The sequence below is a fragment of the Lagopus muta genome, chromosome 19 (assembly GCF_023343835.1).
Source record: "Lagopus muta isolate bLagMut1 chromosome 19, bLagMut1 primary, whole genome shotgun sequence".
NCBI lineage: Eukaryota > Metazoa > Chordata > Aves > Galliformes > Phasianidae > Lagopus > Lagopus muta.
In genome coordinates, this window is record NC_064451.1 from 8,145,806 (window position 1) to 8,173,423 (window position 27,618).

At 46.7% G+C, this 27,618-nt stretch overlaps 2 protein-coding genes and 1 long non-coding RNA gene across 5 annotated transcripts in view; 2 read left to right on the top strand and 1 right to left on the bottom strand.

The window, feature by feature from the left end:
* Positions 1-534: 534 nt before the first annotated feature.
* Positions 535-20,505, top strand: UBAC1 (UBA domain containing 1). Of its 2 annotated transcripts, XM_048966109.1 has the most exons (11): positions 535-867; positions 6,330-6,450; positions 7,883-7,956; positions 9,189-9,296; positions 9,800-9,902; positions 10,593-10,701; positions 11,999-12,230; positions 12,922-13,008; positions 13,148-13,286; positions 15,364-15,393; positions 15,488-20,505. In XM_048966109.1, exons 1-11 carry the CDS (start codon positions 730-732, stop codon positions 15,601-15,603), a joined length of 1,257 nt encoding a protein of 418 aa, XP_048822066.1. In that variant the 5' UTR covers positions 535-729; the 3' UTR covers positions 15,604-20,505. The 2 variants fall into 2 exon arrangements, with proteins under 2 accessions (XP_048822066.1, XP_048822067.1); XM_048966110.1 differs by lacking the exon at positions 15,364-15,393 and having other exon boundaries at positions 536-867.
* On the bottom strand, positions 16,359-23,454 carry LOC125702598 (uncharacterized). Its single transcript, XR_007380648.1, has 2 exons — positions 23,301-23,454; positions 16,359-21,908 (listed from the first exon to the last, which is right to left on the bottom strand). It is a non-coding gene; the product is annotated as an uncharacterized LOC125702598 (long non-coding RNA).
* A 1,057-nt stretch (positions 23,455-24,511) lies between these two features.
* Positions 24,512-27,618, top strand: part of CAMSAP1 (calmodulin regulated spectrin associated protein 1) — a 29,211-nt gene continuing 26,104 nt past the window's right edge. For both annotated transcript variants that reach the window (XM_048965786.1, XM_048965788.1), the window contains exon 1: positions 24,512-24,661. In XM_048965786.1, the coding sequence (XP_048821743.1) occupies positions 24,653-24,661 (9 nt within the window). In that variant the 5' untranslated portion in view covers positions 24,512-24,652. The remainder of the gene's footprint in view (positions 24,662-27,618) is intronic.

A 27,618-nucleotide genomic window follows, 5' to 3' on the forward strand; every position in this document is an offset into this window, starting at 1 on the left:
TTTTTCTTTTTTCTTTCTTTTTGTTTTTTTCTGCAGCAGTTTCAATTCCATCTGCAAATCCGAGCTCAGGGTTGAACTCAACCTGCGTGGAAATCAGTGCTGGAACGCGTCCCGACAGCTCCCAGCAGCGCCGGGGTCACCGGGTCGGTGTTCAGCCTCGCACCCAACCCGACCTTCAGCCCCTCTGTCGCATCCCAGACCCTTCAGCCGCTCCCCACAGCGCTGCGCTCCGGCCCATCACAGCTCGGGGCTGCGCTCCCCCCGCCCGGGCTTCTCCTCAGTGCCGCGCCCGCATGGGGCGCCCTCAGGCTGCGGCCGCCCGGCGCCACCTGCCGACGGAACGCGGAACCGCGCTCGACGCTGCCGGCAGGGGGCGGCATTGCGGGCGGACTGCGGCTCCCGGCTTGCAGCGCGGCGGGAGATGCGGGGGGGGGGGGGGGGGGAGGGCGCCTCGGCTCTTTCAGCCCCGCCCCCCGACTCGGCTTTCACTTCCGCCGCCGAAAACTCCAACTCCCAGCAGGCACCGCGCCGCCGCGCCCTTCCGCTTCCGGCCGCCCGGTGCGCCCTCGTCCCCTCAGCGCAGCGCCGGGCCCAGCGGTGCCGGCGGCGCGGGTTCCTCGCGGCTCCTCCGGGGCTCCCGGGGTCACCTTCATGGGCCGGCGGTAGCGCGGCGGGGCCCGGGGCCGTGCTGAGGCGTCGGCGGGGCGGGGAGGAGCGGGACCGGCGGCGATGTTCGTGCAGGAGGAGAAGATCTTCGCGGGGAAGGTGCTGCGGCTGCAGGTGTGCACCATGGAGGGCGCCGAGTGGCTGGAGGAGGTACCCGAGGACACCACGGTGGAGAAGCTGAAGGAGCGCTGTCTGAAGCACGTAAGGAGCTGCCCGCCACCTCGGGCCGAAATCGGTGCGAAAATCACGGCCTGGGTGCGGCGGGCGGAGCCCGAACCGTGTGGGGTTACGGGAACGGCCCGGAGGGACGGCGAGAAACGGCAAACGGAGAGAAAAGCGGCTGCTGGGGGAGCGCCGAGTGACAGCGGAGCCCGTTTTGTCTTTTGGCGTTGGGGAACGAGCAGAAAACGCGGAGTGGTCGTGGGGATTTTCCCCTTTTGGAAGAAGCGCCCGCCGCCGCCGCGCTGTGTGTGAGCCTTTGGGCACCGCGGGCTCTGTGGCATCCTGTGCTCGCAGCGGTGCGGCCCTCGTGGATGTGCCGAAGGGGAGATGGGTGCTGGCTGCCTGCGAGAGAAAATGATTAAAATGCGCTGGCGGCCCGTAGAAGTTGGGCTGGGAAATGCGCGGTTACCCCATTCCCATTTATGTCTATGAGCGTTAAAGGTGAAAGCGAATGCTTACAAAACTGCGGGGCTGAATTTCGAATGCGGTGTGAAGCTGTTGCTGATGCCAACGTCGGCTCTGCCTGCCTGGAATCGGCAGCAGGTCGGGCTGTTTGGGTCACAAACTGCAGCTGGGAGTCGGGCAGCTGTTGGCTTGGAAAGCAAAGGGTCTCCGGACGAGCAGTTTGTATCGATTGCTTTTAGTGGCTTTTGCCTTTGAAGTGTTACAAACATGTTAAGAAATGCTCTTAGTAAAGCAAAGTACCGGCGTGAGAAGCTGTGACAAGCAGCAGTCTGAGCGCTGTGTGAAGGCTGGGAGTTGGCTGCCAGTGTGGCCCGCAGCCCTGGTGCCCTCTGCTTTGTGCCTTTTGGTTGGTTGCTTCCAGCTAGAAGCCTTGGAATCTACAGCTCACAGTGCACGCTGTTCCTCTAGAGCCTTGGTCTTTGTGCTTCTTGATTTGGGGATGAGAACGGCTGCAAATGGGTTTGCTTTATTTGTGGGAGGTGTGATCCTTTCTGAGGCAAAGTGAAGATGCTGTGCTCCCCACATTGTGACATTCCTGAAGGAAGTGCTCCTGTATTGTCCCCGTTCAGTGCAGCTGAAGGATTAGACAAAGACGTAGGGTGGGGTAATGATTACATGCATATGTGCAGAGCTGAAAAGCCTTTAATTATCAGGAAACATAATTGAATAGATGCTTGCATTGCAGTGCGAGTCAGAGTGGAAGACAATTGATAACTTGGCAAGATGTTTGATTTCATTCTCCTGGCTGCTTTGTGCTAATGGTTTGGATTTGCATAACCATTATGGATAATATATAGTTTTATGGAGGGGATAAATAGAAATGGAAAAATCATGACTCCTGATCGCGGGTGCATTGCGATGAATCTTGATGGCACCTTGAGGTAATTTATGCAGCCATCTCTCCTCAGATGCTGATTAGTGTATTCTCTGAAGTCCTTGAAACCATTCTTTCAGGAGGTGAAAGGAGGCAATTCCATTAGAACGCCTAGTTTGGGGTTAGGAAGGTGGGTGCTGTCCCTCTAGCATTTCAGTGCTTACTGCTCTCTCTAGTGTCACTTGTGATGCGTTTTTTCTCTCATAACTGATGAAAGGGTTGGGTGGTATTTTTTTTGCTGTATCTGTTGCCCTGTAACAATGTAGTGGTGGTCCTATGCCAGGAAACTGCTGCCTTCAGTAACGCTGTCTAGTCTGTGAGTAAACACCTGGCAGGGTTGTTTTCTTTCCTAGTTATTTCTGTATGCAGATTTCACAACCAAAGTGTTCTCATGGAGCAGTGCCTTTCCTCCGTGCCAGGCTGAGGTCGCTGTGCGGTGCAGCTGGCAGGATCGAGCCCTGCGCTCCCCTGTGGCTTCCTTAAAAATCCACTGTTTGTTTCAGAGCCAGAACTGAGAAAGCTCAGTATAACCACGGCAGCCCAAGCTTAACTTCCGTAGGTGTTTTCATGATCTGTGATTCGTGTGCCCAAAGCTGACACTTCAAGCTCTGCTTTGGCTGAAGGTGCCGTGGGAAGTCCTGGTTCTAACACTTCAGTTGGAGGAGAACTGTAAGAACTGCTCCTTGCTGAGGCTTGGTACTATTTCTGGTAGTAGAAATTGTGGCCGTGCACTTGAGATGCACCAATGCGATCTGTGTGAGCTTTTAATGCTCCTGTGCTTCTGTCCTCCTTTCTCTTAAGCTGCCCCAGTGGTTTTCGTGTGGGTTTTAAGGTGTGTTAAAGGTTGTCCTGGGAACAGAGGTGTGAGGTGCTAACTGTCAGAGCACAGGGATATGGGAGGTTCCTGACCCTCTGTATGCTTTGCACACTTGTTGTTTAAGCCACCCAAGCTTAGTAATAAGGAGTGGCAGAGCTGTGCTCTTTTTTTTTTTTTTTTAAAGCATCGTAAATAAATAAAAATCTAAAAATAAGCAACAAGCTTTGTGGTCTGTCAGGATTCCAAGCTCTGCAAATAGCATTCAGCGTTCATCACCAGGGCTTGTAAGTCCAGCAGTTGCTCAAGCATCTGCAAAAATAGGTTTCTCACCTGTGCTGTAGAACAGCCTGCTGTGAATTCCTGTGTTAAAAGGACGTGCAAATATTTATGCTGGAAGCAAAATCGTGAGACAACAGATCCTCTCCTTAGGGTCCTTCTTTATGAAAAGATGCAGGGGAGCTCATCTTCCAGCATGCTGCACCTCTGCGTGGTGCCACAGCCACCTCCCTCTGAGCAGGGAATTCTCTTGCTGTGGGTCGGCAGTGCTCTGCTGTCTGGGCAGGATGCAGTTTTCAGCCTGTGATACAAGAATGCTGGCTGTTGTCAGGTGTTCCCAGGAAGCAGGGCTGTGCAGCCAGGTCTGATCAGCCCAGCTGCCCATTCCAGGTGGTTTGCTTAGAGCTCGCACAGGTGCTGCTGTGAAGATGGCCTTCCTGTTTCCAGGGCGTGTTAAAATAGGCCAAGATGTGCTGGGTATTTCACAGAGCATTCCCTCTCATAGAGGTGCTGTTTTCATTTGCCTTACTGTTCTACACAGTTGTCAAGCAGTGATCAAAGAGATGGGGAATAAGAACAGATGATTGCAGGACTTTTGTTTTAAAACAGCTTTATTGTGAATTCATAGGGTTTAAGTGACTCTAGTCTTTCACTTACACATTGATGTCATTAGTAAGTGTTGTGATTGCATGCACACTGTATGCACAGCTTGATGTGCCAGGTAGGAAGCAGCTGTTAGGTACATCCTTTGCTCCCCCTGTGTTGGTGCTTCCCAGCTCCCAGTTCTTCCTTTCTGGGCTCGGACTCTGAGGATCTGTAAAAATAGTATTTTGAGCTTGTTTGGAGACCTGTCCAACTGATGTATTCCTAAGTATAACGTATCAGATCAATTAGAGGAGCTACTCCCTGTTACTTCTAAGCTTTGATGCGTTGTTTGGCTTTTGTTCAGCAGTTAATATGCTGAAGGATTGGTAAGCAGCTGCTGCTATGCAAAGCAGGGCTCTAACGTTCTCACCTTAATCCTGCCGGGGCATCAGAGCAGCACGGAAGTTCAGGTGAGGAAATGAAGGTCTGTGTTGAGAACAAGTGTAACCTTTGGGGAGAAAAGCCAAGGAACGAACAAGTTCTCCAGCAGCTGAAATCAGCAGAAAAAGTGATGATGGATCCAAAGGGATTCCTCTGAGGGGGGCTGCATTGTGACCAAATGCTGCGTTTGAAGCAAAGCACTGATGTCTGTGGGGCTTCTGGAAATGGCTTCCTTACCTGAAGGGTGGGGATGTTGTTCTACACGGGGTAGAAGTGGCTCAATAGAGATGTGTTCTGAAAGAGGAGTCATCGAGAGCTGTTTTCTGTGAGCAGAGCAGGCGAGGTCAGAATTAAGTGTCCTATTTTGTGGTGAGAGCAGCAGCATCCATTTCAGGGTTCTGGTAGGTGGTTATTTTTAATTCTGCCTTTCTGGAATTGCATCCATTATGCTTTGTTTTTTTCACCCAAACAAATTAGAAGTCTCTAGATGCACTGATGTAATGTTCTTGAAATCTCTCGCTGTGGATCTGCAGCCACTCCAGTGTGAAGATGAATCAATTCAAGTTCTGCATGCGTTTTTCTTAATTTTCTGTTGCAGCACTAAAATACCAGGAGATTTAAACCCTTCAGTAAGGCTGGGGCACAAATGCTGGGGGATTCGTGCTTGATTACATAAACAGCATGGCATTTCAGCTTGTAGTTTTCTTAGGGGATCAAAATGCTCCCTTGCACTGTTGGTGGGATAACGTGGGTCCATCAGGCTCTTTGTCCCAGCAAAACTCCTCAGCTGTAGGCAGAATGTGTGTTTGGTACTGGGGAACAGTTCTCTATATTTGAGTTTCTGTGCCTAGAAAAAGGAGAACTTGTTGTGCCTACATGCACAAATATTCCTCATGCTCCTTAGTGTAGCTCTAAAACAAATCTCTGATGATGCTCATATTGTGAGCTTTTGGGGGTTCAAACTGGAGTTTTTGGTGAATAAACACAACGTATGATTTAGAAATGTAATAGAAAGTAGAGCACAGTGTTAATATATGGAGATTAGCACATGCTGATTATTTATAGTGGGGAAGAAAAGTTGTGAAACTGACTTCAGTGCTTTCAGCAAGAAGCCCAGACAGGGCTCCAGCATCAAGGCTTTGGCTTCAATCCGCAGTCTGCTGCCTCCTTCCCAATTTAAGGTCAGGCACTCCAAACTCACTGCTGCCAGTTGCTTGTTTGGTCTGACAGTGTGTGTAAATAACAATTACTGGATGAAGCAGAGTCTCTCTGTTCTGACACAAGCTACAAATGAGAAGTGTGCTGCATTATTGCAGTCCCCTCTCTGCAAAAACACTGGCAGTGGATTTCCCCTCCAGCTTCACGACACAACTTGTTACTCCTCAGCTTCTCACTGTGAGCGAGTGACCTTTGTGACCTGCTGCAGAGCTGACACTGCAGCTCCATCCTCACTGTACTCGCAGTCTCCATGGGCTGAGCGTAGGACCAGGCACTCTGAGTTTGGATTGTGATGGAGATGTGCCGTTCTGCAGCAGTCTCCCATCTGCTCATGTAGACAGGCTGTGTGTGCCCTTGGAGGGCCCGTGTGGAATGAATGGGATGTAACATCAGGTCTTTGAAACTGACAGTTGTGAGTAAGTTCTGTGGAGTGTCATCATCAGTTAGAACTTAAACATAGCTATTGATTTAACAGCATTGAGGAAGGAAAGCTAGAATCCTACCTTAGCTGGTTATTCTTCCTGGCCAGGAGCTTGGATGTGCAGGCAGAAACCAACCCCATTACAGCACAGCTCAACCCTCAGTTTCTTTAATAATACATTATGTTCACATGTACGCCCCTGGTGTGTTGTGCCATTACTGAAGCTATTGGGAAGTAGGAAATGGTGGCGCGGGTTGCAGGTGGAGAATCTTAAGTGTGAAGTGCAGTGATTCATGCAATAGGTTTATTTCTTTCTTCTGATCTTCAGTATTTGTCTTCTGCAGTGTGTGCCTGGGAGCTTGGAGGATCCGAAAACTGTGACACATCATAAGTTGATACATGCTACTTCTGAGAAAGTGCTAACAGACACAAAAACAGTGCTGGAGGAGAACATTCAAGACAGAGGTAAGGTTGTCCTTTTAATCTCACCAGCCTGGAAACGAGAAACTGAGTTGTAATTTGTGACTTTTCATGAGCAGCACTCTGTTTTGACATGGGAAACTAATAAGGTGGCAAAAATGAAGAGACTTTTTCTGCACTCCATGAGAATACACAGTGAATGGTTTTCGTTCCTTAACTCCTTTTAAGAATCACACAGGATATAAAGAGTGTTCATTAAGTCAAAACGTTAAATTATTTTTCTCTCCCATAAAGTAATGTCTTAAACCCTCAAGGCAGCAGTTATCCTTCACATTGATCCAAAAATGGCCTGAGCATTTCAAGAAAAGCAGCCTGAAACCTTTGGGGCTTTTCTTGAGGTCTGCAGGTCAAGTGGAATGTTGTTTGCTGAAGTGCATCTGAGCATCACGGTTTACATCCCATTCAGTCCTCTCCAAGTGTAGCTCAGAACTCCCCACACTGCAGCACTGCTGACTGCAACAGAGTATGTGAGCATGTGTGAACTTTACAGATGTCAGGGATTATCGTGAAACAAAAGAAGGCCTAAAGATGAGAGCTGTCAGGATAGCTGGAGTCACTTTTGACTGGACGGCTTAAACTGATGGTCCCTTGTGGAGACAAAAGGCAGGGGTCCAGAAAGTATGAGAAGCAGGAGTGCTGTAAAATAGGCTACTGCCTGAACCAGAAACTGCAGGAGTAGTGTTCCTGTACTTATGCAGGAGTTCACACGGGTTGGAAAGCTGTTGCTATGATCATCAGCAATTTTGTCTTTCTCTTCCAAGGGAGTGTCACCCTTGGAGCAGGGCAGGAGCTGAGAGCTGCCATCTTAGGCAGGGCACAGCTTTATTTTGCTGATTGGTGATGTATTGTTTCTAGGTGAGGCACCAGCTCCTGCAGACCTTTGAATTGCAGTTTGTGGCCACTAAGCAGTATTAAGCTGTCATGCAAATGCTTCTTTACCCCTCCTTCCCCTGCAGTGTGCTCTACCTTTAAGTGCCTAGCTGCTGTCAGGGAGGCAGGATGGCAGCCAACAGCTGACTGCCACTGGCTGACTCCACTTGCTGCTGGGCAGGGCAGCCAAAAGTCAGCGTGTGAATCTTTTCACGCTCTTGTCAGCTGGATAAGTGAGGGTTAACAGCCTGCACCAGCTGCTGTTCTTGGCTGCTCTGTGCCAACAAAACTTGTTGCACAAAGCATGATTTGTTTGCTTTTTACCCTCTTAATGTGATAGACTGAAAACTGCGTGTCAGGCTCTGTCTGGCTGAAGGACTGCAGATGCTGCACCGGGCTGTTCTGGGCTCTGAGCTGAGAACCTCTGTGGTAATAACTGAGATGCTACAACAGTGGAATTAATAGAAAAGTCATCTCTAGGAAAACTTGAGTTCATGACTTCTCTTGCAAGAGCTGTTTTGCATCATCAGTATCGTTCTCTTTGTAGATGTCTTGCTCTTAATAAAGAAGCGTGCGCCGCCTCCGCTCCCCAAAATGGCAGATGTGTCTGCAGAGGAGAAAGTGAGTTTGAAAAGATTTCTTGACTTGTCCAATTTGATTAACTGCTTTATTAATGAGCTACAGAAATACTGTCATGGTGTATTCTTTGTGTAGGGACAAATACACCCAGTTAAACTGTAAAGTAAATACTTCATCCTCCTTCCAATCTTTGAAGAATTATTTTACATTTTTTTTTTAACTTGGATTGTGAGAACACGTGCCGTGGAGTAAGGCATGCAGATGCACTCTGTGCAAGTGGTGTAGATTTCATCTTCAAAAAATATATATATTTAGTGACTGTATAGCAAGTGCCTCACTGCATCTCTGTTGAAAACTTTATAGAAATCCATTAATTTGCTTGAGGCTGTGTTCTGTCTTCAGTAACGTCTGGCTTATCATCCCCTAACGAGGTCTGGAGTGTTGTCCCCATGCTATTCTTGTTTGTTTGTTTTCTTTTCCTCAGAATGTAGTTTTTAATGAGGGTCAGTGATGTGCAGGATGACGTTCAGACACGAGTGGTACTGCAGTGGGTGTTACTGTGTGAACACTTGGAGCAATGCTTGTGCCTAACGCTGTGAATTCCTGGGTCTGTCTGCCTTCTTGCACAGCTTTGTTTTTTCTTGCTTCCTGTAGGTATTGGTGTATGTCTCTATCTCCATTATGGTCTTGCTGTGCAAAATGTCACCATAAGAGCCTAAGATATAAGACTGTGAAATGTTTATGTTTGTACCCCTGCTATGTTTTGTCCTGGACTATTAGCATGTACTAAATGTCAGAGGCACCGTATATCTCTGCATGATACTTGCAAGCAATAAAGCACTTCCAGTGTGAAGCAGTTAAGTGTTAGTCTGTTCACAGTATTGATACAGCTCTTGGCAAGCCCTGGATTTGAAGAGAGTGCTCTGAGCAGATAGTATAGAGTATGGTCCTGGGAATTGAGGCCCTCCAAGTTCTCTCCATGTTTGGCACATCACTTTTCCTCTTTATGCTGGAATTTCCCCATGTTTAAATAACAGAAATAGATACAAGGACTGAAAGTGGGGCAACCCAGCAGGTCCTGTTTTGCTCTATAATTGCAAAGTGACGTTAGTGCTGTTAATCCATTGTATTGCTAGGCTGCTGTTTCTTAGTTGCAAGTTACAGAGCACTGCTTGATGCCTTGGTAAAGAATATGAAACTGCTCTCAGCAATGCTGTGTTCTTTGTTCTGTGGATAATGGGTTATGAAACCTGACCGTGTTTCCCGTCCTTCAGAGGAAACAAGAGCAGAAAGCTCCTGATAAGGATGCTATTCTCAAAGCAACTGCAAATCTGCCCTCTCGCAATGTAGATCGCACTGTGGCCCAGCACAACATGAGGGATGTAAGTATTGGACTTGACTTCAACTCACACGCTGATATCCAAGTAGACTTTTATCTTATAATCTCTTCTCTTCCATATGAATGTGGTTAGGCTTTCTCTGTGGGAGAAATGGAAGTGTGTACAGTGTATATGAAAGTAGATAGCACAGTCTGTGTGTAAACCCTAAGTTATTTAGTGATTATGAAACGCTGCACTAAATTATGACTTAAAATGTTTTATTTCTCCCTGGGAAAGCCTCAGTACGCTCTGAAGATCTGGCAAATGTGCAATTCAATCTTAAATAGTTCACGTTTTCACAAAGTTTTCTCTGCCGTGGCTTTGAAGAGACATCAGTCATAAATCTTGAACTTCAGTAGTCGACTGCTGTCTGCAATACTTCCAGCTGTGTCTTCAACAGCGTGGGGGCTACTTTTTCTCTTCTGATATTAACAGCTTCTCTATTAATATTTAGTGATGTCTGGTAGCCTCCTATCTAAATGTTTTGACAGTTTCCTTTTTTGCAGTTCCAGACAGAGCTCCGGAAGATCTTAGTTTCTCTCATTGAAGTTGCACAGAAATTGCTAGCACTGAACCCAGATGCAGTTGAACTATTTAAGAAGGCAAACGGTATGAACATATCTTTACAGTTACTAGTTCAATCCCAGGAACTTGTTTTCTTACACAGCAGAAGAGTAGACTTGCAGGATTAAGTCCAAACTTCAGTGTAGCAGCAGAGCTACTAATGACTTTGCGGCAGAGATTTCAACTTGTGGTGTAGGTTTATAAAACTGGGCGATTTATGAGGTCCCTTTGGGGTAGATAAGAAGTTCCATTTAAAAACAAAATCATCAGCAGTGGAATAACTGGAGGACTTTGCAAGAGTTGGTAAAGAACAGTTGGAAATGCACGAGGAAACAGTAAAATGGGGAGAAATTGGAGCTGTTGATTCAGTCTGTGGGGAAATACCCTTGAGATCTGCTAGGACCGGGTCCAAATTGCTTTCTGGATTATTGATAAACTTCAGTGAATTTCCCATATACTTAATTATGTGGACATGTAGTCATATGAGAGTTTGCTGTCTGTTGTTTGAGACCTTGAATGTATCTGGAATAAGTCTTTGTCCTGGAAGAATTTGTCTGAGCCTGATCAAGCTGAGTACAGCACATTAAATGATGAGATAGCAAATTCTGGCCGGAAACAAAAGCAGGGATGGAAGAGAAGAATGGGGTTTGAACTTAACACATGCCATTCCATTGAGAAAGGGTTTTATTTTAGCTTGAAGTTAGTCTCAACATTGTTCTGTTTGTGTATGTGTAGCCATGCTGGATGAGGATGAGGAAGACAGAGTGGATGAGATAGCTCTGCGGCAACTTACAGAAATGGGGTTTCCAGAGAGCAGAGCTGTCAAAGCCCTTCGATTAAATCAGTAAGTGTACTTGGCATGCTGCCTGTAAATCACTTGGTATGGTTTAAAAAAAAACCTTTTTTTAGGGAAATCTCCTTATGTGGGTCACCTAGAACTAGCAAAAAGCATTGGCTCAAGGAAGAGTGCTGCCTCGGGCAACCTGCAGGTGCAGCTGGCAGAGGAAAGGGGAAGCTATGTTGTATTTGCTCTGGAGAGAAGTCAGTCTGCAGTTCCCAAGGCTGACAAGCTCTCTCTGTTTCCAAGTATTAAACTCACATCTTCTGCTCTAAAATTTTACAGAGGGGGGAAAAAAAGCAAGCTAAGCCCTTCCAGACTGGTTTGTCAACTGTAACAAAATACTTTATGCTGATCTTTTAAATAAAGCATTCCAAGAATATTACAAAGCCCAGATAGCAACTGTAGAGAAATAGGAGGTAATACAGTTCTTGTGCCATAAGAAGAAATAGTTGTGCTGCCTCACTTCTGAGATGGGTTTCTTAGGTTATTCACTAAAATGTCTAATGATATCAAATCCACATAATAGTCCTTCTTTTTCAGTAGCTCTCCTTTGGTCTTCGAAGGACTTTCTCCCTCAATATCCTCCATCTTTCATGTTGTAACTGAAAAGCCAGATAGGCAAGGGCTTCCCTTTCCTTTTTAAGAACATCCAATTACCGTGTGGTCAAATGAAATTGCACGTTCAGTTGCTCTGTTATCTTTGCTTCCTATGAATTCATTGGGAAGGCATGTGATGGATCTCTCCCATGATCTCTTAGCTTGAGCTCTTGCAGTCAATTGCCTGTGTTAAATTTTGTTCTTGCTCAGGGTGTATGGTGCATGTGTAATGTTTGTCCCACTCTTTCTTCCATTGTTAACGGCGTTCCTTTATCACTAGATGTCTGAGATCTCCCTAGGATGCAACAGAATAGCTTCTCTCAGAGATGTGGTTCCATTGGGAACATGCTTTGTAGTTTTGTCAGCAGTTGTTGATAGTCAGTGTGTGTTTGTTGTGAAATAGAGCTGCTGATGTGGAGAACAAGATGCCTCCCCATGAAGTGGCCTTTAAAACCTGTGTTACAACTGTCCAGGTTGGACTTCACCCCTCTGTCATCCTGGCTTTAGAGATTACTGTGCAGCCTCAAGTGCATGGAGTATTAAGGTGCTTCAAAATTTGCTTCAATACTTTGTATGACTATGCAGATAATAATTAATCAGCTAGTCAAGATACCACGGGAATAAATCCAAAGCAAAAATATGTGTGCAGTGCTGCTGTGTGTCTGGAGCGTTCCTCATCCCTTTGTTTTGATTTTCTTTTCAGTATGTCAGTGACACAGGCCATGGAGTGGTTGATAGAACACGCAGATGACCCTGCAGTGGATGCTCCGCTGCCAGGTCAGACGCCTTCCGAAGCTGCAGCTGAAGCTGGTGCATCCTCTGCTGAAGCAACTGCAGGTCCAAGTTCAGAAGCAGATGGGGAAGAAGCCAAAGATGAGCTGACTGAAATATTTAAGAAGATACGAAGGAAAAGAGAGTTTCGTCCAGACCCACGGGTGTGTGCTGCTTGCCTCGCTGCTCCTTCATTCTGCATCAGCTGCAGAAGTTGTCCTTTACTGATAACGTCGTGTTAGCTGAAAGGAGAAGGCGTGCTGTTATCACACTGTGAGCTCACCAGGAGGTGCTCTTTAGAATCCACCACTGGGCTTTCATAAATAGGTGTTTTTTGTGATTTAAGTCAAAAGCTGCAAATACTGCATTGAATGACCCAGGCACAATTTCTAAGTGATGAAGCATTCTTATAGCATTATCTGGGTGCACTTGTCAAAATATGTAATTCATACTAGCAACATAATAAAGCCAGGAAGTGAAATGAAATCCAGTGAATAAAGCTACAAGTTGGGGTCTTGGAGCTTCTGGAGCTCAATCTCTCAGTGAGACATCAGCAAAAGCTTTGTGATGTGAGAGAAGTTGAAAAATATTTCAGTCTTGCTCTTTCCCACACCAGGTGCCTGCTCTTTGCCTCGTGTCCATCTTTCATTACTGAATAGGAACTGTCTTCAGTCTTGCTTCCCATAATAAAGACACTTTTGATGTACAGTATTCGAAAACCTTGTAGCAAAGTTTACTTAGTGCTCTGCAAATGGAAACAATTGAGTTTTTACCCCACAAAAAGCTCCCGTGCAGAAAGTGAAGCATTTGGTTGTTCTCGTTTGTTTTAAACATTAATCCATGCAAATCCTACAGGCTGTCATTGCCCTCATGGAGATGGGATTTGATGAAAAAGAAGTGGTGGATGCACTCAGAGTAAACAACAACCAGCAAAACGCAGCCGTGAGTACAATGTCATTTCTTTTCCTTGCTGCTGTCGTAGTCTGTGAAGATGGTTGTTTTCACTGCAGAATTGGTTGATCTTGTTACTGAGGTGAAGTGATAAATCATGAAATCTGTTGTGCCTGATGATTTCTTTCAGTGTGAATGGCTGCTGGGAGACAGAAAGCCTTCTCCAGAGGACTTAGATAAGGGAATTGACACGAACAGCCCTCTCTTCCAAGCCATCTTAGAAAACCCAGTGGTACAGTTAGGGTTAACCAACCCTAAAACTCTACTAGGTAAGTCCTGATTGGGTTCCTGCTAAATATATTTCATCTCTGCAGTTCCTAGCAAATAAGAACAGAGGCAGGATGATGACAACACGTACAGAGCAGCACTCATTTCATGGTACCTTTTTTCTGACTACTGGCAGCTCATTTCATTTTGCAGCTCAGCTATAACCTGAACTGAGCTTGGGATGTCCCAGAAACGATGCTAATTTCTTAGACTACTGATTTACACTTGCTGAACTCGGAACTTTAATAGCTGCTGCAATGCTTTTGTGGTTTTAGGAGAGCTTTAGTGTGCTCTCTTTGGCCATGGAGAATGAAAAAAAAAAAAGGAATGTCTGTTTAGAACCCTGATGACTTCACAGGAAAAACAAGGCTGTCTCCTGCTGTACAGCTTGCTGTGTTTTGTGCTCTGATCATTGAAGTGGAAGATAACTAGTGTAACCAAACAAGAAGTCAATGCTAAGGCTTTGCCTATCACAACTCAGATAGTGCTTGTGAAAATATATTTTCCTCTTCTTGAGTATCAGCTCTGTGAGAAAGTCTGTGTTCTTGCTCAAAAATGCTGTAAGCACAGCAAGTACTCAACTGATAAAATCAATGGTGAAATGCAGATCTCTTGTGCATTGGCCTCTCTGGTGCTGGAGGGCAATGCAGAAGACTGGCAACAATTGTGTTGTATATATAAAATTTTGCATTTAGTGTTTGGCTTCAAACTTTATTCAAAACTCTGCTTTGAAATAAGGGGTGTTTACATGGCTTTTTCAGGAGAGCTTTTTAAGATGCTGCTTTAAACGTAATTAGGAATGGTTGCAAGACTTTAAATAATTCAAGAGCAGAACCTTCCCTTCCCACTCTCATTTCTGAGCAAATGGTCTCCTTATTTCCAAAGACGGTTCCCCACTGCAGCTCAGAATATAAATAGAAAATGAAATGTCATTATATGTGCTTGGAAAGCTTGGATGAACATCAGAATATATTTGCAATGATACATAAGCAAATTGCTTATGCCGCAGATTTTAACAATAAATGTTTGTGTTTAATTAGATACCTAAGGAATGTTGAGAAATGTTTAGTTTTAAGCTCTTGAGTCCGTGTAAAAGAAGACACTTGAAGTGGTGAAAGGTGAGATCTGTACATTATTCTGGGCTTTGCAGCAAGCTTGCAGCATGACCTTGAGCAAGGTGTTAATGATGAGCCTTCAGAGGTGCTGGGTGCTTATGGCTCCCACTAAGGTCACTGAGAGCTTTGTACACTAATGCTCCTGGAAAGGTTCAGGCTGGCACCCTGATGCTGGACTGCCAGACTCTTCTAGCACTGACCTTTTGGTGACTTCTGAATAGGTCAGATATGCAGCTGCTTTTTCTCTGTTCTGTAATGACTGCTCCGAATGCCTGCTAGTCTGGCACAGTATCTGTCAAAAAGGTTATAAATTATTCATTCTTTTGCCAAATTTGTAACTTAGCTCTTGCACCAAATGTCTAGTTCCTTCAAAATAAAGAGGAAAGTGGAAACCGTCATGTAAAAAATAAAAGTAAACCAAACTAACTCAGTGTGAAGACAAAATAAAAAAAAAAGTGCTGCCCAAACGTCCTCATTCTAAGATGGACATTCAGAACCCAATTACGTGCTGTGTTCCCTGCTACTGCTGCCAGCGTGGATGTAAGCAGAGGAATCCTTTCCAGCCCTCTGTGAATACGGTGCTGGAGGCTGCTCGGCCTCCTCAGTATCAGTGGCTACAAGAAGCCACTGTGCAAACCCAGAAGAGCCCTATTCCTAAGGAGGGACTGAGGCACCTCTGTTTGTCCTGGGGTATGTCAATCTGTAGAGCTTTATTACACTGAGTGCAAAACTGCTCTGTAATGGAAAAGTTCTGTCTGTAGACTTTTGCAAAGATTTGGCTCTTCAAACCCGTGTCACTGAGGTTATGTAAGATGGACTGTAATCCAGACTGAGTATTTAATCGGCCTCTGCCTGTGGTAAATTTAATACTGAGCAGTGAGGAAAGAGTAACAGCATGTAGCACCCGGTCTGGAGATGCAGGAGAACAAATGGTAACCGTGTGATGGATTCTCACCGTTTCCAGGGGCTGCTTGCCCGCTGCCTTGGATAAGCTGTAAGTGTTTGACTTTCTTATTGCTGAAGCATCCCAAACCTGCAGCACGTGCTGCTGAAAGACCAGTAACGTGCTGCTTTCCTTCTCTTGGCAGCCTTTGAAGATATGCTTGAAAACCCCTTGAACAGCACTCAGTGGATGAACGATCCAGAAACTGGGCCTGTCATGCTGCAGATCTCTCGAATCTTCCAGACGCTGAATCGCACGTAGAGGGGAATGCCAGACCACTGTGCCACTTCCTGCTGTCCCTTGTGTCACCTTCTCAATGGGGAGGGTGCATGGATTGTTTGGGGAGGGGGGGGGATGCTGTCTGATAGGGGTCTCACGTGAGAGCTTATGTAGTTATGGCCAACTGAAGTTAATTGCCTTGTGAATTTAGTGTTAGTGGAAGAGGTTTGAAGACTTGTCTATGTTTTCAGGTGTTAGGTTAAAAATAAAGTGTATCAAAAAATAGGAAAAGGTTTTGTGAAAACAAGAATATGCTTGTCAGAAAGAAATATGATATTGCTTGTTAAAAAAAGGCCTGTGACAGTAGTTTTCTAGCCAGTTTTACTAGCATCTGGCTAGCGTTTACAAAAGGTCACTGACCACTAGCATAGGATATGAATCATCTCCATGCAGTATTAATTTATGGCTATATCAAATGACAAAATGCTTTTAAAAATTGATTCTTAGGAAATATTTTTTAAAAGTCCAAATATTGGGAGTGCAAGCACAGTTCTGTCCAGACTTGTTCGTCTTGCATAATGATTCAAACAGAACAATTCATAGATGGAATTCGTCTAATAAATAGCATTACTTTTTCCTATTTATTTCCTGCATTAGTGTTCTTCCAGCCCAATGGTAGTTACACTTCTCAGAGGTTGTCAGCTATGTTAAAGATGCAGCATCTCTTTGATGGCAGAACTTGTTACACCGACACTTGGGTTCTCCAGTAGGCTGCAGATCATAAGGTTATCCTATGCCATATCTTCGTGCAGGGGGGGTATTTTCATGTGGGTTTTTTTTCCATTTTTGTGTGCACAGTTTTGCAAAGGGGAACTTGTGCTGTTGACTGTTTCAAACTGTTAACAAAAAAAGCAACTCATTTGCATGGATTTCCCTTGAGTGGTGATCTGCAAAGAAGCAGAAACACTTTGGGTTTTGTGTTATTTTTTAACATACTTAAAAGCACGCTCAAAATTAATTACTTTGGCATAGAAGTGGTTGTCCTCAACGCTTTCTCTTTGGAAATATCAAGAAAGTCAGGCCATGTCTTTCTTAGTTTTGTTGGAAGAGTGGAGATTTCAGACAGGTGCTGTGAGCTTTTAAGAAAAGAACTCGCTGGTGAATATTGAGCCCATTTCTCGTGGTTGGGCCATGCAGGCTTTTGTTTGCAAGGCAGTGAAACGCAGCTGACATCTCACAATCCCTGCTGCAGTTGTGTTGTGTAGCCTTTTTCTTTTTGAAAGGTGTCTGTCAAATAGATCCCAGATGGCTCTGCCAAGTTCCTTTCTAAGTGTATGTTTTTGTTTTAAGGAGGAAATTGCTACAAGATGCAACCTGAAACCCTATGACAAGTTTTGGCCTGAACTTGGCACCTCGTCTGTGCTATTGTGCAGTCGAGGCACTGAAGTTGCCAATTTCTCATAATTAAGATGAAGGGTGGGGAAACAAAACAGCATGAGATTTTATCTTCACTTAGTATCCCAGGATTTTTTTTTTTAATTTGTTATCTGTAGTTTCATGTTAAGTTTTATGGTTCGCAACTGCTGAAATATTTACTTTTGTGTTTAGAAATGCCAGGGTTTATAGAGGCGTTTGTTCAGGTTGGTTGTTCCAACACCCAGCTGCTCCTGGGGCTGCCTGCTGCCACTGCCAAGGCACTGTGGGTGATGAATTTGAGCAGGCTCTCTGGTTTTTGTGTGGTTGAAGCTGAATGCTGTCCGACCTCCTTCACAGGAGCAGAGTGGCTCCTCCTAAGCGTGAAGATTCTGCTACTCGTGCATTTCTGCAGAGTGCAGCACTGCCAGGATCTGCTGTTGAGCTTGTTCTCTGTGTCAGTTTGGTAGGAGTGGTAGAAGTTATCAGAGTTGCCTCCCTTGGTATGCCAGAACAGAGTCAGAGCCATTGCTGGCTTATAAGGAAGAGAGTATGAGTAAAACAAGGAATGCACGTGTAATAGGTGAAGGTAAGGATGCCAGGGTTCAACAACATCACCTGGTGCTGTAGCAGCAGTTAGAAACTGTGTGGATAAAGGAATACTGCATCTTTAAAATGCGTGAAGGCTTGAGAATCTGTGGTTGTTTCTGGCTTTGCTTATTTCAGAGCTCAAAGCTTGTGCAGCTGAAATGTTGGAGGGGTTGGAGGGGTCCAGTGGCCAGTCTCTGAAAGAGGCCAGGACTTAGGAGGTGTGAGGTTTGCAGCAAGGCTTAAGAGTTGAACTAAAGGAAGCCAAAACTGCCCTTAAGGTTGAACAAACCCTTTGAGGAGCTAATCAAGACACCAGCATTGTTCTGTGGGTATGAATTGGCAGCAGGCTTGAGGAGCTGTGTGTCCCTGTGACAACTGGGTGTATTGCTGCTTGATGAGTTACCAGTGGGAGGATGGCTGCAAGTTGATTATGCTTGTAGAAGCATTGATTTGTCCCAATTTTTACAAAATCTGCAAAAATCTTGATCACTGCTTGTTAGTTAGAGTGTGTGGAGGCAGATCTCCAGGCCAGAGGAGTCTCTGTATCAAGAGTGCTTCCTGGGCACAAACCTGCCTGTTCTGTGGCTAAAGGATAAGAGGCTGATGGATCTGCTCTGTAAGCGAGAGGTCCCTAAGCATATTGGAATAGAAGTTTTTGTTCTAATAAATAAGTTAATTTCATGAAGAACTACTCGTGGGAGTAAGGATTTACAGGTTCAGGTCCTGTGCTTGCATCTCTGGTGTTCACGTTGTAACTAGTGAAGATATGCCATGTGTAAGTGTCACATAACAGCCAAAGGAACGATTGGAAGCCTGTGAAATCAAGGAGAAATAAGGAAATGGAACGGTAGGTGGTTCCTGCAATGCAGTGTCTTTTCCTTACAACTCTCCTAGCTCTTTCCCCTATCCATTGATCAAGACAATCTTCTGCCTTTTGATATTACACGACTCTTGAAAGCTAGGTAGCTATTTATTTAAATAGATATAATTTATAATTTTGTCATCAAAACACTGATATTTTTAATAGAAATGTATTGTGTGGAAGTTTGTTCTCAGGGCTTCGTGTTTATCCTCGATGGGGGTGCACTTAAAGGGATGTACTTGGAAAAAATGCCAGTGGCCACTTTGCAGCTTGGACCTTGGTCAGTTGTGATCTGTGAGCCTGAGATAGCGTAATGCTCCTGTAAACCTCTAGGAACAGTCCAAAGAAAATGCCATTCTTTTCTCAGTGTGAGCAGTGGCGTGAGTCTTCCTTTAAGATTGCTGCATCACTGTATGGAAATGGCCACACCAGATCATCCTTGCACGGTTTGCTGATCTTTACCATCATTTCAAGGACACCTCTGTTCTCCGTGCAGCTGGAGAATAAACTTGTGCTGTTTCCAAAGCAGTCATCACTGCATTCCTGCTCTTCTGGGAAAGTGCAAGGTTCGCTCCTGCAAGAGCTGTGAAAGCTGCTGCTAATTGCTGCTTTGGGCTGCTCCCAGCCTGTCCCACATGTGTCCCAGAACCTTGACCCCCATTTCTCTCCTCCCTCTCCTGGAACCAACTTGTCTTTTGAAAACTGATGTTCATATCCAAGACGTTTGGGTGGTGATAGGAATCCTTTGTACTTGAGACTGTTAGGTTTTGGACATTGTGATTCACGCACTGAGGACCTCGAATATATTTTGCAAGTTGTTTGAATAAGCATTGCACCAAAGGAATGTATTGTAACACTGTCAGCAAGCGTTGCCTGTAGGGGGGATAAGGAGGTTCCCAGTGACTTCAGCAGCAATTTTCTTGAAGTACAGTGAGTGTTTCCAAAGTTCTCCCCCATTTTTCTACTTGCAGTAAGTAGCGTTTTTATTAACTGGCAGAATAGCAGCACTTGGAGCTGGATCTTTCCATCCAGTTGTAAGTCATCATGCTTTAAGGCATGAGCAGACCACTGACTGTGTCCTCTCCTCTGGGACAATTGGTTTGCTGTCAGAATTAGGGCAGTCAGTGAGCTTGGCCAGGATGGCAGCCCCAGTGCTGCAGAGGAAGGAGCAAGCAGTGCACATGGTGCCTGTGTGAATGTGTTCTCATGGCAGTCGTTCCCACCTGCATCCTGATAACGAAAGGGGGTTTGAAGGGCCTTTTTTCCTAGATTTAAAGATCTTCAATGCAGATCCTGTTTGCAGCATGTGAACTTCAATAAATACAGATGCATTAAATGATTTCTGGATTTAGGTATAATTTTATATCGTGTTCTGGGGAGAGGGAAAAAATGGAATCATGTTTTAAATGAAGCCCCACAGAACAAAGTGTCTTTGCAGTGGATAACAGAGGCCTGTAGAGATCTTTAACTTGCAGATTTGTATTGTAATTTAACAACCTGTACAAGAATGTGATTTGCCATTCAGCACTTACCACAAAGTAGCACCAGTAAAATTGTATCGCGATTTCACCTGTGTATAAAATCATGAGGTATGGCATATGATAATTTTTATATGAAGCTGACACTGGTGTGTGGCATGCACAGCTGTTTCCAAGATGTAACATTACTTTTATGAAGCTTAACTAGGGCGGACATCACTGAGCCTGTGGAATTCAGGGTTCATTCTGGCCACACTGATGTGGGTCACTGACTTCTCCCTGCCTGGGGAGCCCGGCTTCGCTCCAACACGGAGCCCTTCAGACAGCAAGGAAGAAGTGCTACTGACTTGTTTTTCTTCTTAACGTTTGCTGTTGTCCACTGAAGTGTTTTCCTAGAGGTTATTGAGGTCTTGAGCTGAGCCAGACCTGTTCAGATTGGAACAGTTACGTACCTTTAGCAGGTGGAGAAGTCATACCCATGAGCAAGACTGGAATGAATGCTGAGTCTTTAAGCCTGCTCACACATACACACTAAAGACACTGATGTTGTGTGTGCTGTAAATTTATAATATAACTTAAAAATAAAGGTTTTTTGATTTATTACAAGGTGTTCTGAAACATCATTTTTAGGGGTAGCAAACATTTCTGAACTGTTCGGATACAGTTTTCTCTGTACCTGCAGACTGCTGGAGTTGTTTCTCAGGAAGTAAGGCCCTTTGATAGCTGATCGGTAACCCTGTAACAAAACTTGAGTGGCAAATGGTGATTCAGTTACTGGTTGTGCATCTGGAAACCATCTCTCCATTGCTCAGGACAAAGTTTCACTGGTAGGTTTCACTGTGAGAGCTGTGTGGGGCAGCATTTGGTGCTTCCTTGTGATGGACTGATGCTAAAGAGGAATTTAACTTGAATGTCATTGAAGAAAAGGCTTCCAATTCATCAATCTGCAACAGGGGAACCCTCATGAAGGAAAACAGCTTGAGCAAATAGCAGCTGTCAGTGTAGTGGGATGCAGCACACGGCTAAATGCAAATGCTCCCACTTGTGCCAGTGCTGCTGGCTATCTGGCACTGCACTGGGAAGCACCTGTGAGCTGTGCCCACTTGTGTGCAGTTGCCATGGAGGCAATTGAGTAAGAGTGTGAGTGAGTGAGGTTTTGCTCTGAAGAATAGGTGGGGTTATTAGCATTTTCACACAATGTTCAGAGCAAGGAAGAGCACCTGCCAGCAGCCGGTTGGTTTAGCGCATGTTGCAGCCACTAGTGAGGCATTCACAGTAATTTTCATTGCATCCTGTGGAAGGTGGGGGGTTAGAACACGAGCCATCCAAGTGCTTGTTGCTCTGTGCAGGTTTCTGAATGCAGTGTTATTAATTGCAGGTGTTCTCTTGGTGCCATGTGGCCCAGAGCTGAAATTCCCTTCAATGCACAAATCGACAGGAGGGTGAGGACAGTTCAAAGGGCAGCTCTCCATAACTTCAAATTAAAGCAAAAACAAATAAAACGCTGCAAACAGCCCGTGGTATATCATTAGATAATGGCACTTCAGCACCTGAACAGGTACAGCAGGTCTAGGCAGAAATCCACACCTTAAAGAATGAAGAAGTGCCTGCCATGTCAGCGACAGGACGGCTGGTAATGGCCTGGTGTTTGTCAGTGCTGGAGACGAGCCATGCTCAGCACACAGAAGTGCTGCTGGCGTTCTTCAGCAGTGATGCAGGGAAGGGCTCTCCACTGCCCTGCCCCCCAGGTCACCTCCTGCTGCCATCAGAGCCAAAATCCGTGCTGCAGGAGGTGGGACAGGTAAGTACAGGTTGTGCTCAGCTGTAGGAATTCATCTTTGTTGGTAGCATCTCACTTCAGCATCGCCAACAGAATCAGCATGGTAAGAGGTGTTCCAGTTTCCTCAGTGAGTGGTTCAGCAGAACTGCTCCTGTGTTCTGGCTTTTTCCTTTCACGTATTTTCTCTTCTCCCATGACCAAATGGTTGATAGTAGCACTGATCCTTAAGAAAGAGCAGAACAGTGTGAATAGACATGGCTGCCTCCTCTAACATATCTCTTGTGCTGGGCTCCAGCAGAGCAGAAGAAAGGGCAGATGCTGTCCATGTGAGCTCTGCTGGCCTGGCAGCCCAGCACGAGGGATGTGCAGGATGTGACCCAATCTCTTGTTCTGCCTTGATCTCGCTGTTTTGTGATCTTTCTGTAAGAGGGGAATAGGCCAAAAGAAGCAGCAGAAGATGCAAGACACACACTTGTGAGCTGAACTGCAGCTTCTGGGATTTGCTCCTGGAAAATGGCTTGGAAAGGACAGGACAGGGCTGTGTGCGTGAACAGGACAGCAGTGGTGGTAAGCTGCCAGGGAGGTGACCTGAGCAGAGCTGGTCGTAGCCCTATCCAGTGTCACCAGGAATCCTGTCCCTTGTGGGGGGAGGAACATCCAGTAACTTGAGCTGTGCTGAACCACATCAGCTGCACCAAAATAACCCTGGAGAGGTGAGCAGCACTCAGACCTGGGCTGTGCGCCGTGTGCAGCTGGTGCCCAGGTGGCAGGACTGGCTGCAGTGGCTCTGAGTGCTTGGCTCAGCCCTGGGGTCCTGCAGCCTGCTGGGTTTCTTATGACTTCCATAGGGAAGTTGTAATCCTCAGATGGGTTTTGTGGAACCCAGCCAGCGTGATGCCATCAGGCATTGCACAACGTGCTGGTTGGGCTGGTTGGGTGCGAGGGCCCCGCGGCCGTGCCGACCTCGTGCTCTGCAAGCACAGCTCGGAGCTGTGGGTTGTTTCTGGGTGTGCTTTGCAGGTACCTCCTGAAAATATTCATGGATGAGGTGTAGTGCTTATGCATGATGTGGTTACTTGGCTTTTGTGAGCTGTAGCTTGGGTATAACCCGCACTTAGGTTCAGATGAGCTTCTGTGCCCTCTGAGAAAGGGCCACTCCGCAGGGAATCTGGGCCTGGCAGTCTCACAGCTCCCACACACCCAGGATTTGGCTGAATTACTCAGCTCCTTGTTGCTGTGTGCATAGGAATAGCAGAGCCCGTGGTGCCGTGCTGTAGCTGCCAGCTGCATGCCCCAGTGTGCAGCCTCTGCACTCCATCTTCTTGCATGAAGCCGGGATGGTTTGGGACATCTCCCTACACCTCTTGGCATTGAGGACTTGATTATTTCTCTGTTCCCTTGCAGTACCTGCAGATGCAGGCTGCCACCCCTCTGTGCAACATGCTAAAGGAAAATCATTGGGGCCCTTCTAAATCCTCCTCACAAGGCCAGCAGGCACTATTTCCGAGCAGCTGGCTCTCCACTGCAGCAAGTCCCTTCTGTCTGCGTTTTCCCCTCTAGACAAGCTCGTTGCCAGGCTGCATGCGATGAATCACGGCCTTCTTTCTCCACTTACCTCGATGCGCAGCAGCGCTCGCCTTCCTCCCATGCTCCCACTCTTGAACACGCACTGAGAAGCGGGGAAAAAAGCAGAAAGCTCCATGAGATCCATGCCCTGTGCCACCCTCCTGCGTCCCTGCCCTGCGCAGGCAGCGCTCATGGCTGCAGGATTCCCAGTGCCATCACTGCCCGAGCCCATGAGGTCTCCTACAATGTATTTATAGCTCACTGTGCTGGAAATATCCACAGGGTGTCTGATTCCCTGCCCTGCGTTGGTGCCAGCGGGACGGGCTGAGCCCCCTGAGCAGCACTGGGGCAGGGGCTCACTGCTGCCCTCGGGGTGTTGGTTCCTTGCTGAAAGCTCACAGAGCTGTGCCATCGCCAGGGTCGCTCACGCAGGACTTTTCATCTCACTAGAAATATTTCTTTGTGTCCTATCAGGGTAGATCTTAACGAAGGCAGCGAGAGAGAGATAAAAAAGTGTCAGTGCTGTATTGCATAACGAATCCCTGCAGAGCACAGGTACTACTGAAATGTCCAGATGTGGAGATGGTGGTGATGATGGTGGTGATGTGTAAACAAGCCCACGTCTGTGCTGAGGTAACTCTGTTTCTCAGCAGCTTCCAACCAAGGCCTCTTCAGGGCTCCTCTTAGTGGGTCAGGTGCTGTGGGGCTGCAGAGGCTCGCTCACAGTCGGTGAGCGCTCAGTGGGGCCGTCTCAGCACTGAGCACTGCACTCAAGCACAAAGCAAGGAAATGCTTTGATTTATTGCTTTTCAGAAATAGCTCTGTTCCATGAAGCATCAGAGCTGTGGCTGGTCCTGTCCTGCTGCCCCCACCGCAGCCTGGTCCACAGCCGGGCCACTGCAGCGAGCAGTGCTACTGGTGATGCAGATGCCAGCAGCAGGGTATCCTGCTTTAAAGTCATTTCGTTTGGTGCTTGTTTAAGTCACTACAAGAAAATAGATGAAGGCTATAACATAAGAGGCTCCAGCCACCACTCTTGCAGGCAGGTGCACACTGGGACCAGCAGCACAGCCAATACAGCTGATCTGCTGCTTCTCTGGCTGGTCTGAATTGGAGCACTTTCCTTGGACGAAGCGTTCTAGCTTTAATGAGCAAAACCAAACTAGGATCATCCAACCCCAGTCCCCTCCTCTGATGTCACTGGTACCTGGTGAGTCATCCTGCGTTGCCATGGTGATGCAGTGATGCTGGAGAGCGTGGGGATGCTGCTGCCCTGCCTGGGGAGCAGAGGCGGCCGAGCTCCCCCCCGGCACTGAGCCCCCCACCCTACCATGGGCTGCCACACTGCAAGCTGCTGCCCATGGCCCTCTGCCACCTCCGAGGCTGACAGGATGCCGGCGGATGCCAGCGGTAAGTCAGCGCTGCCAGGGGTTATGCTGGCTGTAGGGCATTGATGGGGTCCTACAGAGGCTGTCTCCCAGCAGGACAGGAAGGAGGCCGTAAGGACATCACCTGAGGCTGCCCTCTGCAGTCTGACCCCCTCGATGTGCTCCTGGCAGCCCCAGGGGCTCGTGACCCCGATTCCCAGCAATGCTCTCAGCCGGTCAAGGGGAGCAGAGCAGAGAGGCACAGGGTTGGGGTCTGCATGGGGACCGTGTCAGTGGCGTTGGTCGGGCATAGTGGGAACAGCAGCATCATGCTTCAACCCGTCCCCATCTGTTCAGAGCCGTGCTGTTAGGAAGTTTGTTTCTGTAATCCGGCATGTGCCAAATCCTTTGTACATGTCTAAAGGTGCTGCCTTGCTCGGGGCATCCCAGGGCGTGCTGACAACCCTGTGAGCCCTGCAGTGAGGGGATGTGTTGTGAGCCCTGCGCATCTCATCCCTGCTGGGGAGTGCTGCCCCACTGCTCAGCTGCTGTGTGCCATGCTGGGGGTGCTCACGGGTGCCACCCTGGCTTTACTTTCTGCTCAGGTTGGAGTTTTACGGTCATAAAGTTCTTGCTGTAAGCAGGGCCTGGATAAGCAGGATTGAGATGTTTCAATTGCTCTGACTAATTTTCACATTAACATATTTCTTTAGCTACAGATTTAAGAGCATTAAAGTGCAACATGCACAAGCTGGCGGGGACCCAAGGGCGGGAGGCAGTTCAGGTTTGTTTTGGCATGTCTGGAGACAGGAGCAGAGGGAAGGACAGGGCTGCCAGGTGAGGAAGGAGCCCTGCAAGCCTGGTAAACTGGGAGCTGCGTGCAGGAGAAATAGCTGAATAGGCACTGCACCCCATCATCACAACAGCTCAACTCCACACATGTTACCTTCAAAAGCTGAATGAATGGAATACAGTATTGTGGTCTGGAATTAATTGGTTTTCCTTATTTACATGAAAAATATCCCACATGGCGTGTGGTTCCCCAGTGCACACAACTGTTGTGCTGCACATTCCTTATGGTTACAGAACTGAATATAAGTAATTACTGATAACTGCATTATGCCACAGAAACTGCTCCTGTGTCGTTGGTAATTACGCTGAAGCGACTGCTCTTTTGCTAAGAATAATGCTGTGCCCCCCCTTCTGAAGGCTGAATACATGATGCACTATCATGGGGATCTATTTTGTACCAGGGAGAAAAAGGCATTTTGAAACTGTTAGAGCAGCAGCTCAGTAGGGTTCTGCCCATTCCCTCCTTTCATCCTCAGGTTGCCTGGCTTCATTCATTCATGGGACAGTTTTTGACCACATCTTTGTTTACTTAGTGAATTCAGAGTAAGACAACTTTTCTAAACCACAAAACAGAACACCTCTGTGGTGTGTGCTGGGACCTGAGAGTCAATTTGTTCAGCCTTATCTTGCTGCTGCTGGCAGTACATGCAAGAGCCGAGCAGAAGGCAAGAGAGAGGTGAAGCTCCTCCAGCAGAGCCACCCACTCCTGTGCTGTGGCTGGGGGGATGTGAGAGCTCCACAGCAAAGCCAGCAAGCACACTGGCTGCTGGGCCCCTGTGGGATGTGGGTTATCAACCAGCTGGAGGGAGGAGAGTGCACTGCATAACCCAGACCAACGTGGTTTCTCCCTGTTTGCTCAGTGGCTGCGCTGCCTGCAGCAAACCAAGCTTTATGGTGTTTATACTCAGGGTATGGTGAACCTGGCTCGATTGCAGGCAGTTTTTCAGGATCTGGTGGAGGGAAAGTTTCTCTCTTCTGCTAAGTGTGCTTTTCCTGGGGAAAAGAAGGAAGGAAGTGAAATATTAGTAACCTTTGGAAAGCGTGCTGAGTCCTAGCAGAGGAAAGTAAACTGAGCAGGAGTCGAGCTGTGTATGATACAGACAAACTTCCCAGGGTGCTGGAATTCCCAAGCTGTGATTCTTTTTGCCCTGGTTTAACTGGGAGCATTATCTGTCTGGTAGAGACATTCTGCCGTGTCCTCCTCCATAAATAGCTACAGGGAGACAGTGAAGCATAGGATCTCCATGCAGTCTCCTGCACAGTGCTCTTTCCTTCATCTGAAGGTGCTTTTTGCAGTGCTGAGGGAGGATTCCAGTTCACTGTTGGCCTTTCTAATAGGAAGGTGCTACTGCTAATTAGTGCCACCGATGGGTCAGCTCCTGACTCCATCCCCAGGAAGTATCCCTAACCCATACAATCCCAGTGCACAGCAGGTTTATATTCCTACAAACAATACGTATTTATTTTTACAATATAATCTGATGTCCTTGGGATGACAAGGGACTGATATTCTGTGCTTTTATCTCTCATACTGATAAATGAAACATGGTAGAAGAAACTGAAATCCTAGGCATTCTTCCAGTAAGGCAGAAAGCAAGCACAAGGGTTAGCTTTGTTACATGTAATAGGTGTTGTGCTTGAATATGGTAATTTGTCAAAGGTATTACCTCCCACTAATTAATCTCAGAGTTCTGCTGGAAGACAGGCTGTGCAGTATTTGTCAGTTCACATGTACACCCACTCTGAATGGTGGAGGGAGCCAGGAGAATGCTCCAAGAGGAAAATTATTGCACATAGAAAAGCAACCTGTTCTCATTTTCCCAAAGCCTTTTATATGGAGTACAGGAAAGAAACAAGTGTTCTGCAAATTAAAGGTGAATCTGCTGCCGTTGAACTGGGGAGTCATTTATTTTCGCTTGGAAAAAGCAAACCTATTTAGCCATCTACTGAGGACCCTCCCGTTTTAAGTGCAGGCTTTTTATCTCCAGGACAGTTTTGAGGATGCTGATGTTAGAGTTCTGACCAAACTTCTCAAACTACAAAGTTCCCCCAAACGTCAAATTCAGGTTTTGCTTAAGGACACACAAATGCCCTGAAGTAGCACAGTTACACGAGGTATTACCATGAAGGAAGAAGTCACAGCATATT

Bases quoted from the DNA above. Each gene is read 5' to 3' on its own strand.
- UBAC1 (XM_048966109.1), top strand. From the start codon at position 730: ATGTTCGTGCAGGAGGAGAAGATCTTCGCGGGGAAGGTGCTGCGGCTG. The intron at 9,903-10,592 runs GTATGAACATAT...GTGTATGTGTAG, and splicing joins ACTATTTAAGAAGGCAAACG to CCATGCTGGATGAGGATGAG. The intron at 15,394-15,487 runs GTAAGTGTTTGA...TTCTCTTGGCAG, and splicing joins CCCGCTGCCTTGGATAAGCT to CCTTTGAAGATATGCTTGAA.